The following is a 14,755-nucleotide window of genomic DNA, read 5'->3' as shown; positions in this document are numbered from 1 at the left end:
ATGAAATTAGATGGTCATTGATTGCCTGCCAAGTGTTCAGTAGGAACAGATACAAATTGAGAAGAGTGATATTTTCATAACAAAACAAAAACCCCTAGATGTAAAAAATAATCCCCAGGAGGCTAATACCACATCAGTAATTCAAAATTGCCATTTTGAACTATAGCTTAGAATTGTAGAGTTAGAAGGAACCCACCGAGTTAGAAGGGTCATCTAGTGCATCAGCTTTCAACGGTGGGTCAGCAGCCCCCAGGGACTGCTAGCCCTTTTAGGGAATCCACAGTGCTCTGCAGCTGAAGCCTGTGCCCCGTGCCCCCCTGAGGGCTAGAGGGCTGAAGTCCTGCACACCCGTGCCTCTGCAGGGTTGAAGCCAGGAGCTGCAGGGCTTAAACCTGAAGCCCCAGTGCCCCCACAGGGCTGAAGCCAAGAGCTGCATCACGGAAGTCCAGAGCCACAAGCTTGGATGCTCCCGCAGGGCTAAAGCAAGGAGCTGTAGTGCTGTAACTGGGAGTTGATGGCCTAAGCCCAGTGGTCAGCACTGCTAAAACATAAGCCCATGCTCTGGTTTCATTCCCAAGAGATGAGTTTTAGGATTATTGGTGAGCCCCTCAGATTGGGGCCACCCAGCACATGAGTCTCAATGACTTCTACCCCAGTGCTGGCTCTGCCCCAGCGACCTTGTGTAACCAGCACCGGGTGGATTTGAACTCCTACACCTAGTGCGTATGGTTCACTCTTGCATGCAAGGGCTCACTCTTTGGTTTCTGCCCTGGTCCCAGTGAGTCTAATGCCAGCATTGCAGATTACATAGCTTCATTTATTGGATGTAAAGGAGCTATTTCAGCAGGAGCAGGACAAGTTTCTCAGAGCAAGGAAAATTGTTGTAAGTGTAAACAATAAATAGCAGATGTGGATACATTTCTAATTCGACCATCAGCCTCAAAACAACAAACTCCATAGAGTAATGATTCCAAAATTCCTTCAGCTAGTTTAATCACCATAGGAATTAAAGAACACTGAGGAGGCTGAAGCGGGTAAGGAAAGATAAAGCCGCTATTGACCTTGCACAATTTCAGAAATATGAAGACGGCTATTTGAATTTTGTTTTATTTGTTCTGAAATTGGAGATGGACCTCAAGTGCAATATGTAATTTGGACACAAGTACTATCTATGAACATTTGAAACCCTTCAAATTACAGAGGCATTCAATAATGAAGCATGAAATCTATAAGGATAAGCACATTCATTTTTTTGAGCGAAAGGCCAAGGAACTGCTTGGTACTAAAGAAGTAATGAAATCTACAACTACTGCAGATAAAAAGCTTTTGAGGTTGCTCTATATAGTGGCACAGAAAATTGCTAAAAAAAATTGCAAACACTTGCTGAGACTTCGATAATGTGTGCACTATTGAAATAACAGAGGAAGTGTTTGGAGAGGAGAAGGCCAAAGTACTGACAAAAATAATGATTTAAAATGACACTGTCGAACGATGGATCATTTCTATGTCAGAAGACACTTTCACAGTGTATTGATCCACTGAATGACAATGATTTTTCTATACAACTGTATGAATCCACAAACATTTCAAAAAAGTCTCATTTGCTTGCCTATGTTTGGTGATGTGTGGAATAAGGAAATAAAAGGAAGACTCAAGACAGTAGAGGGCTCAATAGAGGGCTCAAGACAGTAACAAAGTCAGATGAGATTTTCAAACTGGTAGATGATTTCAACAAAATCAGCCAGACGAATTGTGTTGGGGTTTGCACTGATGGATTTGCAAAAATGATTGGAAATATTCTAGCTTTGTGCAAAAAATAAAAGCTGTTGCATCTCCACATACACGTTATTCCAGGTGTTTTGCTGCACTTTCTGAGGAAGTGGATGCAGAACACCATTCCTTGCTCATGCATACAAAGATGAGATGACTATCTCAAGGCAGAATGCTTGCCCATACATTCAATCTCAGGGAAGAGACACGTACTATTGTTAAGAAACCTGAACTTGCCAAAGTGCTGAAAGGTGAGTTCACAAAACTGGGTTACCTCACAGACATATTAGGAAAATGAATAAGATGGATAAAACTGTGCAAGGAGGAAACACCAATCTTATTGCCCAGGATGAAGAACTTAGGAGTTCAAAAGAAAACTACAACTCTGAAAAGTTTGTGTCTGTTGGGTGCACTGCTGATATAGTTGAGCGCTCACATTCTTTCATTAGGAGTGAGACCTTGATATTGACATAATGAAACCACAGCTAGCAGCGCATCTGTCTGGTCTGCTTAACAAATGTTATGCTTGTTTTCCCAACCTCACAACATAACAAGCTGCTACACACATGGGCTATGTCTAGACTGGCATGATTTTCCGGAAATGCTTTTAACGGAAAGTTTTCCGTTAAAAGCATTTTCGGAAAAGAGCGTCTAGACCGGCACGGATGCTTTTCCACAAAAGCATTTTTTGCAGAAAAGTGTCCATGGCCAATCTAGACGCGCTTTTGCGCAAAAAAAACCCCAATCGCCATTTTCGCGATCGGGGCCTTTTTTGCGCAAAACAAATCTCAGCTGTCTACACTGGCCCTTTTGCGCAAAAGTTTTGCGCAAAAGGGACTTTTGCCCGAACGGGAGCAGCATAGTATTTCCGCAAAAAGCACTGATTTCTTACAGTAGGAAGTCAGTGCTTTTGCGGAAATTCAAGCTGCCAGTGTAGATAGCTGGCAAGTTTTTCCGGAAAAGCGGCTGATTTTCCGGAAAAACTGGTCAGTCTCAACACAGCCACTGATTATAAGCCCCTTCAGCGAGGACATGAAAGCTAAAGACTTCTACCTAATGTCCCATCAAAACTGTAAGACGAGCTCATTGACATTTTGTCAGACAGCTCCCTCAGAACCAGGTTTAGCTGGAGACATTTTGTTGTGAATGTTCCAATGAACACATCATTGCTTCTTCTACAGCACTGAAAGTTTTGGACCCCTATACTACCACCTACTGAAGAACAGTTAAGATCTCTTGAATCTCCGATGAGGTGATCCCTCAGACAGGCAGAATGTATCCCTTCTCTGTGTCACTTTTTAAAATGTGCTACAGAAACAGTATAGCACCGTGGTCCCCAACACGGTGCCCGCAGGCGCCATGGCGCCCACGGGGGCATTTCAATGTGCCCGCCAGGTGCTCGGGGCTGTCCTGGCCCAGGGCACATGGTGCACGGGCGCTTGCGGGGGGGAGCGCGCTTGGCGGGGGGAGCGCCGGGCGCGCGGCACTCGGCAGGAGGGGGTGGGGGGGAGCGCCGGCTCCGGGCACACGGCGTGGGGGAGCGCCGGCCCCGGGCGCGCGGCACTCGGCGGGGGGGGGGGGGAAATGCCGGGCACGCGGCCCTTGGAGGGGGCCCCGCCCCCGGGCGCGCAGCTATGGGGGGGGCCCCGCCCCCGGGTGCGCGGCTGGGGGGGCCGCCTCTGGGCACACGGCTGGGGGGGCCGCCCCCGGGCGTGCAAGTGTCCCCGCCCCCTGGCGCCCGGCGGGCAAACGGCCATGCCCCCTGGCGCCCGACAACTTCAAAAGGTTGGGGACCACTGGTATAGCACATGGGCTCCACATGCAGTGTGAGGGACCTCTTTAATTCTCCAAACACTCAAAATTGTAAACCCTAGTCCTTCTGCCACAGCCCTTGATCCCAGTACCAGGCTGGTGGCGGATCTGCACAGCCTCCTGGCTCCTGCTTGTGAGCAGCTAAAGTTCCAGGTAATAGGCTGTGGCTGGAATTCTGGCCTCCCTGTTCCTTTGGATTGTAGCTCAACTTCTAGACTTACTCTTGGCCTCCCTTTTTGTTTCTCTGATTTCTAAGCAGGTAACTGGGCTCACTCCTGAGCTGCTGGACACTTGGCTTTCCTGCTTTGCTTCTGGCGGGATCCCTAGATGCATGTCTCCCCCTCCCCCGCAACACCATGGGATTGTGAGATGAACATTACAGCATTAGAACAGCAAATAAAAAGCAGGTGGTGATTTACTGAATGTTATAAATAAGTAATAAACCAATCATCTGTCAGAGTTTGGTGACCAAAAAAACTGAGTACACATGCTTCCTTGCTTTGATGTAATTTAATTACTAGAGTATATTGATTATAATGGCAGCCACTAATGTTGCTGTTGTTAAGGTCTTGTAGTATTTTCCATTGTAAACCTTGATTTCCAAAACTTTAAAAGTGGCTTTTCAAATCTCTAGAAGATGAATCTTGTACCCTGTACAAGTTCATGGTCTAAAAGCAAGGTTTATTTTTCAAAATGTTATTAAAATCATCATAATCATTTTTGTTAGAATGGAAAAATGATTATTTATGCTGTGATTTCATAAACAGTATTAAAACAACAATCCTGTTCTGTTTAAATCAATATCAGTGAGGAAATTCAAAGCTAAGGCTCTCTCCCCGTCCTTATTCAAATCATTGTCCTCAGTACATTCTATGAGAAATAAAATCACTCACTTTTAAGAGATTCTTGCAATAGATAGGTAAAATTGGACAAGTTAAATACAGAGTAAAAGCTTTAATTCTGAATGTACTTCTTCTATTTTATACCATACCATTATCTTCATATATGGTACGTAGGGTTGTCTTTGGGTGTTTCAAGACATTAACGTGACTACATTTGCATACTTTACTGTAAGCTATGAAAAACTCTCAAGTCACTGTTGCAGTACAGTTTCCTGCCTGTTATACAGAGTTTATTTTACAAGGAAGGTGTCTCATTTGTGATTTTTTTGTTTGTTTGCCACAAGCCCTTATATGGAAGATTTCTGGGCTACTACCTCCAATGGCAGTTTAAGAATTAGATTTAAAAGTTAGAGTGAGAACAGCAGAGATACAAATAATGGTGAATTGGACACACTTGTTTACCCTTTATCATAACACAAAGAAGATATTCAATTAAACTGAAAGTCAACAAATTTAAAAATGATAAAAGGAAATATTTTTCAGCAACGCACAGTTAGTCTTTTGAAAACATTGCCACTGAATCAGAGGATTCAAAATAGGACTGAGCATGTATATGGATATTGAAGTTAAGAACATAAGAATGACCATACTGGGTCAGACCAAAGGTCCATCTAGCCCAGTATCCTGACTGCCAGTAGTGGCCAATACCAGATGCCCCAGAGGTGAGGGAATACAATAGGTAATCGTCACGTGATCTCTTTCCTGTCATCCATTAGATATCCACAGTTATGTTAGATAAGATTAAAACAGGAGGGATCTACAGCCTTATGCTTCAGGACGTTTGGCAACCTTTAACATCTAAGGCTAAGGAAGAAACTTCCCTTATGGGCAGTGTCACAGTTATCAGTCTAACTGCGACACAGACCACCCCAGCTATTACCTCTCTCTTGGAACAGAATCATATGATTTTCCTATTCTCAGACTGGGCCTTGAGCTACAGTCCCCAGGTGCTAACCATGACTGCTGAAGCAGACATGACTTGTGTTCATTTCCTGCTGTTCTGTTCCCATCAGACAAGGACCAAAAAGCCTTCTTAAAAGTGAAGTACAGGTTGGACTCCATAGTCAGGCACTCTCGGAACCTGACCAGTCCCGAATGAAAGAATTTGACAGACCAGGGGAGATCCCCTGCCACCAGTCTCCCGGTGGCTCCATTTCCAGCCCTGGCCAGCCTCCCTGCTTTCAGCCAGCTGTGCTGCTGATCCTGACTGGACCTCTCCGCACTGTGGTGCCCCACTGCACCTCCTGAGCCTCCTGCCCTAGGGCTCCTGGCCTGCCTCTGGCCTCCATGCCCCAGGGCTCTCTGGTCCAGGAGTCCATTGTCCTACCAGACCAGAGAGTCTCAGTTTAGGGAAGTGTTGCCTATATTATTTGTTTAGTACAAAAGAATTTAAGAGAAAACAAGTCTTAAAACAATGAAGCAGTCTATACACACATCTTGCTTACCAGGTGTCTGTCCATTTTCCACACAAAGATCCTGGTAGGTCTATGATTCCTATAAACCTCCTGATATCTTCAGGGTCTATGTGGCATAGTCTGTTTCCTTAACTCACAAACCATTTCACTCCCCTGCTTTGGGGAATAAATCACTTCTTTAACTGTTCATAGCCCTGTGACTCCCCAGCATTGACAAAACAGCTGTGCAACTTGTGACTGAAGCCTGGAAATAGGCCATTGCCCTACTAAGTTCCCACAGTGTTCATTGGAAACTTGCTTATTTAGATTTATTGTGTTGCTTTCCTGCTTGTTTTCCAACAGACCCTTATTAAATTAGACTAATACATGCATACAGACCTTTATCCCACTGACCCTCACATACAACAGACATTAAATTACTGCATAGCCACATTCCTAGTTAACTGCTCTATGTCCACATTAAGAAGATTATTCCATAGTTGTCTCCTAGAGAATTTCTACAACTTCCTCTAAAACAGTTGACAAGATACTCAGAGGCCCACTGGTCTGATTCAATGTAACAATTCCTTTGTTCCCAAGATGGAGGCTTGCTGTTTTACTTGCGCAAGTTTGCAGTTTTTTTCTATTTGTGTTAAAGCTGTTGCCTCATGAAAAGTAGTGTTTTACCACAAAGGTCAAAAGACATCTCTTTTCCAAAAAGTCAGTGAGCCTATGGCATCTGTCAGACTAGCCTGGGTATTCCTGTGATATTTTAGATTAAAAAAATCAATTTTCTATTTATTTACATGTTTGTTTTACAATTTTATATATTTTTTCAGCTCACAACCAGAAAAAAAAATGTAGCTCTTCCTCCAGGAATTGTCAGCAGCAAAAAGAGTCAGGTTCAATATTCTAAGTTTTACTTCTAAAAACTTAAACAACGCCTGAGTGAACTCCCCACCCAGAAATTTGAGAAATTATGTAAATCACCCTAGGGAGGCCCTGGAGAAGGGATACTTCCCACTTGCACTACTTTTCCCCAGAAAGAATTAAGACCGGGGGATGAAAACTCAAAAGCTCATGAGGCTGGGGGAGACAGAATAGTCTTGGGAAAATCAGCAATTAATAAATTAACAAATTCTGTGAATTAGACTCCCAGCCTTAGAGTGTCTTCACAATAGTTCCAGCTTCAGACTTCAGCCTGCATTTTTGAGTAGCTAATGTGCTTTAGCCACTTCCCTCTTCTCCAGTTCCCCCACTCACAGTTAGTTGTTCAGGGCCAGAGATGTCCCAGGATTCTGGCAGGTGAGAGCTATCTGGACTGATTTGGTCTATTTGTTCCCTATCCAATTGAAATGATTTTAACTTCAGTTGCTGTCTGGGAGGATCCACACCAGAATCCTTTAGGTAGGCTACTGCTGCCGTAACTGCCCTTTCAGCTCATGTATCACCTTAAAGCCATCTCAACACTTATATTGATGTCTGCTTTGACTATCTTCATCTTTGGAAAGAAAAAAATACTTGGCACAGCTATCTTAAAAATTCCCAGACTTACTACGGTTGTTAATTATTATTATTATTTCTATAATGGTAGCACTACAAGGCTCCAGTCACTAACCAGGCTCCCAGCTCAAAAAGCTAGCCCTTGCCCCCAAGCAGTTATAATCTAATTAGAGAAAGGACCTAAGAGTGGACAAGAGAGATGGTGAAGATGAGGGCAATAGTAATGGAAACATATGGTTAGAAGAATTGATAGTGTGCATAATTTGAAGGCTTCAGGGGTTTATTTAGTAAGATTTGTACATGCTGGGAATTGTTATCTATAGAGGGGAGCAGTGATCCATCAACCTGAACAAATTTAGAATGTGCATCAGCTTCTGAAATTCTGTCCTCACATTATTAGATTCCAGTTCCTGACAGACATTGCTTGATTCAGGGGTTCCTGAATGAAATCACCAGATTCAGAAGTCCTGATTTATAATCCTGGATTCTGCAGTTGTTGCCTCAGCCCAATAAAGCATCTGTTCACAGAGAATATGTGACGGTCTGATATGTTGTAAATTTTTTATTGGTAGGAGTTTGGGACAGCAGCATTACTCACAAGTGGCAGGGCCAGCCACATCATCATTTTTCCATTTGATGTATGTTAATTACTGTAGGAGTTTGACACTAACAAGAACAGAATAAAATCAATCTATTCCCTCTTGGTAAAATCTCACGGTTGTCTGGTTGCTATGTGGTATACTAGGCACTGTAGTTGGATACAAGTATTCAGTATGCCTAATAATGCCTTTATAAAAATTGCTAATCATTTTGCTTTTGATGTAATTCAGTGTAACACTAGATGTGTTGAGAATTAGTTATTTGTCTCTCCTAGACTGGTTTCTTGTCTCTTTTATTATAGTGAATCTGTAAAACATGATAATAGAAGGAGAAACTTCACATATGACAGACAGGAAAACTCTGATATCCTGTAATTGTACTTCATCTTATTATCTAATAACTTAATTTCTCAAATATTTTGTTGACTATGTATGCTAGCAGTACAAAAATATCAGTCTGTTTACTGTAGCTCAGTAAATATTGTGGTGTAAACAGTAAAAATTTCTCCAATATTTTATAAAGATTACATAAGGGTGAAAATCAAACTAATTAAAGATGGGAAAAGAGAAGAGTTGTAACAGAAAAATTGATTTAGAATTGGACTAAAAGCTTCTAAATAAGTTTAAAATACACACAGCTAACAGAATAATATTTTATTTTTAAAAACTTAAAAAAATAACAAATAGTCTTGCAGCACCTTCCTTTGGATATTTTTCTATATCCTTTTTATTGTGATGGTAGGTTACTTCTTGACTTTTGCCCAAGGTGCACTTGTCTCTTTATTGCCCCTCGTTTATCAAGTTGTTTGTTATTTGTCTACAATAGAGCTCAGGTTTATAATAAAAAGTTAAAATAGGATGAGGATGGAAGACACTGAACTAGATGGACTGAGAGTAATTCCTTTGTTTTAGGGGTGGGCAAATTCCGGCACACGGGCCAGATCCAGTCCCCAGGGTTAATCCCTCATGGGCCCCCACCACTATGTTTATATGTGCCTCTGCAGGTATCAGACGATTGCAGCACGCATTGGTTGCAAATCACCGTTTGTGGCCAATGCGAGCGGCAGGAAGTGGCATCCTGATCCATGCTGCTTCCCATTGCTCACATTGTCCACAAACAGCAATTCACAGCCAGCGAGAGCTGTGATTGTCAGATAGCTGTGTAGCAGCAGTGGCCCACCAGGGACTAACCCTGGTGAACTACTGCCATTTTATTGCCCACCCGTTCTAGGATTTGCAGTTCTTCCTATTGCTCGCCATGAATTGTGGTGTTTGAATGTGCTGTGGAGTTGGACTTGGAAGACATAAAGGCACTGGCAGCCATGAGTGCCAATAAATGACAAAAATGTTTCCCACTGTTCTTCTGAAACATAATCTCCGTCAGCCAGTGACTGTCAGTGCTTCATGCTGTGTGCCCAACCCAATGTTCTTGCTGGCCCATCCCCTCACAGTACCCATTCTTCTCAGTGTACTTCACCTTATGGGTCAGTAGCTCTCTCGGTGGTTCAGTACACTTCTTATTTACCCCCCATGAGACCTAACGCCTAATTCAGTGAAGCACTTAAGCGCGTGCTTACCTTCAAGTGTATACTTAAATCCCATTGAAGTCAGTAATAATTAACACTGATGGCAGTAAGCGCAACCAAGCTTTGTAGAAATGGGACAGACTGGAGAATCAGGACCAAAAATCACTATTTTTTCCAAAGTTTCAAGGGTTCCTAGATAAAGAATCTGTTTCTATGTACAACTATTTTGTTTAGGCAGTTACATAACAATAGTGTATTGGCCACTAAGTGCCTTATTCTGCAGCTCTGACACACACGGAGTAGAATTTTCTCATATGAGTAATCCCACTAAACACACCAGAGCTAAGGGCTCTAGAATCAGACTTTTCTCATAAAAGGTATATGTCAGTGTCAGCTACTGGAAAAATAACAAAATGTGAGTGCATCGAGGATGCAATTAATACTGTACCTCTAAAATGTTTGGATAAATCACGCAGAAAGAATAAGAAGCTTTTAATATTAAATGATAAACAGACTTTGAGTATCCTAGTCCTGTTTTAGGAAAAGATTAATCAGCTTAGCTATCATATTCACAAGTTTAATGCTCTAAGAGAAAAGTGATTGTCTACTTTTTTTCCACAGTAATTAAGGAAAGTCAAAAGCAGCAACTGGAATCTGTGAGCTACTCCTCTCGCTACGCTCTGGGACTCTTTTATGAAGCTGGCACATGGATTGATGTCCCCTGGGCTGCACAGTACATCACCAATAATCCCTGCATACGCTTCATCTCCATCGATAATAAGAAGCGCAATATAGGTCAGTGCTCCTATTATTTCCCTTAAACACAGTAACAATAGAGGGCGTAGATCATGAAAAATGCTGTTTAATTGAGTGTTGCTATTCTGAACAGAGCAAGTATTTAACTCCAAGTCACAGGGGATAAAATTTAATGTCACATTTGGCCTGTAATAAAAATGCACTATGAAACCAGGGAATTTTTCAGAAAATCATCACCCAGCACATGGTTTGTATTACTGAGTTTATGAAAACAGTGTCACAGGATTTAAAACATCAGAATTTTACTATTCCAAGAAATAGTCTTCATTCTATTATTTAAACATTACAACTCTTGAGCTTTCTATTGAGTATGCTTGGAACTGTTAATGAATTATATAATCAAGCCTGAACAGTCTAATTCAGTGCTAACCAGTTTATTTTTCATCATGGAAAATCCTTGAGATTACAGTATGCACAGTATTACCTCACAAGACTACTTTGCAGAGTGCTGCTTAAGAGCTTAGTAGGCATTCTGTGAGGCTTACACTTCTCATCTCTTTGTTGAAGATGATCATAAAACAGATATTATACTATACTTATTAACCATCATTATTAGTAAGAATCCCATGGGAAAACTACAATACTTGGATCATGTTAAAAGTAACTGTGGACAACTTTCTAATATGATTTTTTTGTGAGCCATTAATCTTTTGGGGAAGGGGAGCGTTGGGAGGATTTTTAGGGGTTTTTTTTAATTGGAAGAAGGGCAGAATGTGAATCCTCTGTTGCTGGAATTGTTGAAAAATAAAAATTGGTATAAATTTGGGTATGTCTACACTTGCAGCCTAATTCGAAATAGGGCTGCAAATGTAGGCATTTGGAATTGCAAAGCAAGCCCGGGATTTAAATATCCCGCGCTTGATTTGCATCTTCCCGGTCGGGCGCCATTTTTTGAAATTGACTACACACGGTAATGAAATGGGCATTTGAAATAAAGCCCTATTTCGAACTACCTGTTATTCCTTCTGCAATGAGGTTTAACAGGTAGTTCGAAATAGGGTTTTATTTCAAACTCCCGTTTCACTGCCACTTGTAGACGTGGGCAGTTATTCTGGGCTTGTCAATTTCAAAAATGGCGCCCAGCCAGGAAGATGCAAATCAAGCGTGGGATATTTAAATCCTGGGCTTGATTTGCAATTCCGAATGCCTACATTTGCAGCCCTATTTCGAATTAGGCTGCAAGTGTAGACATACCCTTTGTTATCACTAGATAGTGGCAAAGTGAGGTTCTAACTACCTTGGTTAAACTCCTTGCACATGTATCTGGTGGAGTTTCTTAGAATATCCCAACTACACAGCTATTAAAAAAAAATCTGTGACATCCGCCATCTAGTAGATTGAGCTAGCAGTAAAGAGATCTGAATTCATTTTCCCAGCTCTGCCACTACTCACTGTGACCTTGACAAGTCAGTTAACTTCTGTTACTTCATCTGTGACATGGAAATAATAATCTATCCATTTTTGGCAAATACACTGAGATCTGTGCTAAAAAATGCCATGAACCACTGAATAATATGTGCAATTGAGGATTTTCACAAGCTGGCTCTAGAGAAATATAAAGTAATATTAATTAACTGAACTGATGCATGGTTTTATGTGCAAGCTGAACCTAGAAATATTTCTTTCTAATCTATCTTGTTCAGTCTGGACTGACTGGCTACGTCTACACTGGCCCCTTTTCCGGAAGGGGCATGTAAATTTCACTAGTCGTCGTAGGGAAATCCGCGGGGGATTTAAATATCCCCCGCGGCATTTAAATAAAAATGTCCGCCGCTTTTTTCCGGCTTTTAAAAAAGCCGGAAAAGAGCGTCTACACTGGCCCCGATCCTCCGGAAAAAGTGCCCTTTTCCGGAGGGTCTTATTCCTACTTTGAATAAGGAATATTGAAGTAGGAATAAGACCCTCCAGAAAAGGGCGCTTTTTCCGGAGGATCGGGGCCAGTGTAGACGCTCTTTTCCAGCTTTTTTAAAAGCCTGAAAAAAGCGGCGGACATTTTTATTTAAATGCCGCGGGGGATATTTAAATCCCCCGCGGATTTCCCTACGACGACTAGTGAAATTTACATGCCCCTTCCGGAAAAGGGGCCAGTGTAGACGTAGCCCATATATATATATACTGATCAGCATCTTTCCATGCAAGTTCCTCAGAATACATCTCTGGGGTTTCCCAAACACCAACAATATTATATAAAGCAATCATATCAGAAAGACTGAATTCATTTTCCTTATACTAGTCAAATACATGAACATTTAAAACTGTTATTGTATTAGTTATCTTCGGGAGTGAGGCAACCCGTTCTTTAGCATTATTATTGTGGGAAAGCTGTGGCAATGAAATGATCTCATATTTCCCTCAGGCAGCAAGAAAACCAGAAGTTGTTCTATTTACTGGTGTAAAGGTACAGCTGTGGGCCAGCTGCCTGGAAAGGCTTGCCTCCTACTTATATAGTTTTCACCATTTCTAACTCTAGCATCCCCAAATAATACAGCTGTCAAGTAGGTCTCAAAGAAAGAGAAAGAGGGGCCATTCCTGAGATATCCCAGGTGCAGCTCATGTGAGATGATTAAAGATCACCATCTGGACCTTGATCTGAATCCAGTACTGAACAAGGAGCCAGTGTAACATCATAAGTTCAAAAACGGTGTGCTTAAATCTTGCTGTGCTGCTGTTGCCTGCTGAAACTTCCTGGTTTTCTCTTCCATCCTCACATTTACAGTAGCTAATTGTGGTGGTCAGGCGTGGAGGTGAGAAACGTCTGAATTCATGTGACCATGTCTTCTCTTGGCCACTGTGGATGACCATAGGCATTTCTTGTCAGTGTTGCTATTTTGATGTCCAGGAGCACAAGCAGCCAAAAAAAAGTCAAGTCTTTGCATGACATTGAAGATCAGCGGGTGATGATCCTGAAAGTGATGATTGTAGTCTGGGCCATCTTTCTAAGTATTTGTTTCCCGCTCCTCCTCCTCCCCTCCAAAAAAATCACTCGACATCTCTTTCAGGTTTTATTTTAGCCAGTAAATCATACTGCCCCAAGCATATTGACTGATGGTACCGTTTACTGATGGCACAATTAACCAGCTGGGTAGGCAAAATGTGATGGACATATTAATGTTACAAAATATCAAAATGTATCTGTTGAAGATGACACACTCTTTTCACTTAGAAGTGTAGCTTCCAAAATATGATGATGGTACATTGTCTAGAAAAATGCAATTTCTCAAGAGAAATGAACTGCATAGCAATTGCAGGGATAGAACAAGCTGAGAACCAGCAATTGCAGATGAACTGCCTCCCACAAGGCCTCATTACAACATATAAACAGCCAGCCAACCCTCTCTTTGTACTTTGTTTCTTGTTAACTTGAATTTTAGAAATTTCAACTTTGTTCCAAGAAAACTAGTAGCAGAGTGGGAGAATAATGCATGTTAGCAAGGAAAGAAAAATATTTTTGATTGTGGGCGCTCCTGCATAGTATGGGAGGTTAGAAAGACGTGCCCTTTCTGTATTTATTAAGGATATTTTAATAAATAGAAATATAAACATCTAAATCACACAAGTAAACTGTCAAGAAGAGATTCTCATTTCTTTAGGCATATAAACAACTTCTAATGTTATTGGGAATATTGATAATTACACACACACATAGCATTTAATGTGTAATTTACTTATATTTGCAGCATAGTAATAGAAACTATTTTACATAGTTTTCTTGTATTTGTTTTAGTACACACAAATAATTCACACTTCCATTTTTCTCCTATTTCACCCTTTATAGATATCCGTTAAGTTTAAGTAAAAGATAGTGACTTATGCACACACACACACGGTGGCAAATCTTAAGATACAAACAAAATGTGTGTGTGTGGGGGGGGAACAGTTCCCCATTTTTATGTATGATTATGTGTATACAAGTGTAACAAAGATGTTATATTATCTTGGTCTTACACTGCTGATGAAAATGTATTGGCAAACAGCAGAGAATTGCAGCCTTGAAAGAGCAGAGCAGCCTTCTGTTATGGGAAGCTTAGTTATTTTTCAAATAGATGATGCCAAAATAGATATATGCATATACAGCCTGCAAACAGGCAAGATTATTTATAGCTGTTAAATTCTATTGCTCTTTATAGAAGTCCCAACTTTTTTGTTTTGTTTACACAAGACTTGGTAATTTTCACTTTGACTCATTTAGCGAATGACAGACGATAAGCAACAAAAAGATAAGCAACACTTTATAGTGGTGGTTTAAATTTTTACTGGTGAGACTTTCAAACAGAAAGTGAACAGTCAGTCCTATTTTTTGTTAGTTGTCTCCTATTGGCAGATGAGACATAAGCCAAGAAATAATAAAGGAATAATAATTGTGTTCATTTTAAGGAATATGATGTTCAGGTATGCATTTCTGTGCTTCCCCACACTTATTGCTTATTACTCTG

The 14,755-nt window shown here is 41.2% G+C and overlaps 2 protein-coding genes across 5 annotated transcripts in view; one reads left to right on the top strand and one right to left on the bottom strand.

The window, feature by feature from the left end:
• LOC102457693 (lysosomal acid lipase/cholesteryl ester hydrolase-like) overlaps window positions 1–6,384 on the bottom strand; it is a 136,957-nt gene extending 130,573 nt beyond the window's left edge. Inside the window, exon 1 of the mRNA XM_075935088.1 lies at window positions 5,930–6,384. The gene's annotated coding sequence lies outside the window, so the exon portion shown is untranslated. The remainder of the gene's footprint in view (window positions 1–5,929) is intronic.
• RNLS (renalase, FAD dependent amine oxidase) overlaps window positions 1–14,755 on the top strand; it is a 137,773-nt gene that overhangs the window by 87,407 nt on the left and 35,611 nt on the right. For all 4 annotated transcript variants that reach the window (XM_075935089.1, XM_006121453.4, XM_075935090.1 and 1 more), the window contains one exon: window positions 10,128–10,301. In XM_075935089.1, coding sequence (XP_075791204.1) covers window positions 10,128–10,301 — 174 coding nt within the window. The remainder of the gene's footprint in view (window positions 1–10,127; window positions 10,302–14,755) is intronic.

The sequence above is a fragment of the Pelodiscus sinensis genome, chromosome 8 (assembly GCF_049634645.1).
Source record: "Pelodiscus sinensis isolate JC-2024 chromosome 8, ASM4963464v1, whole genome shotgun sequence".
NCBI classification, from domain to species: Eukaryota; Metazoa; Chordata; order Testudines; family Trionychidae; genus Pelodiscus; species Pelodiscus sinensis.
This window is presented reverse-complemented; position numbering and strand designations above follow the sequence as displayed.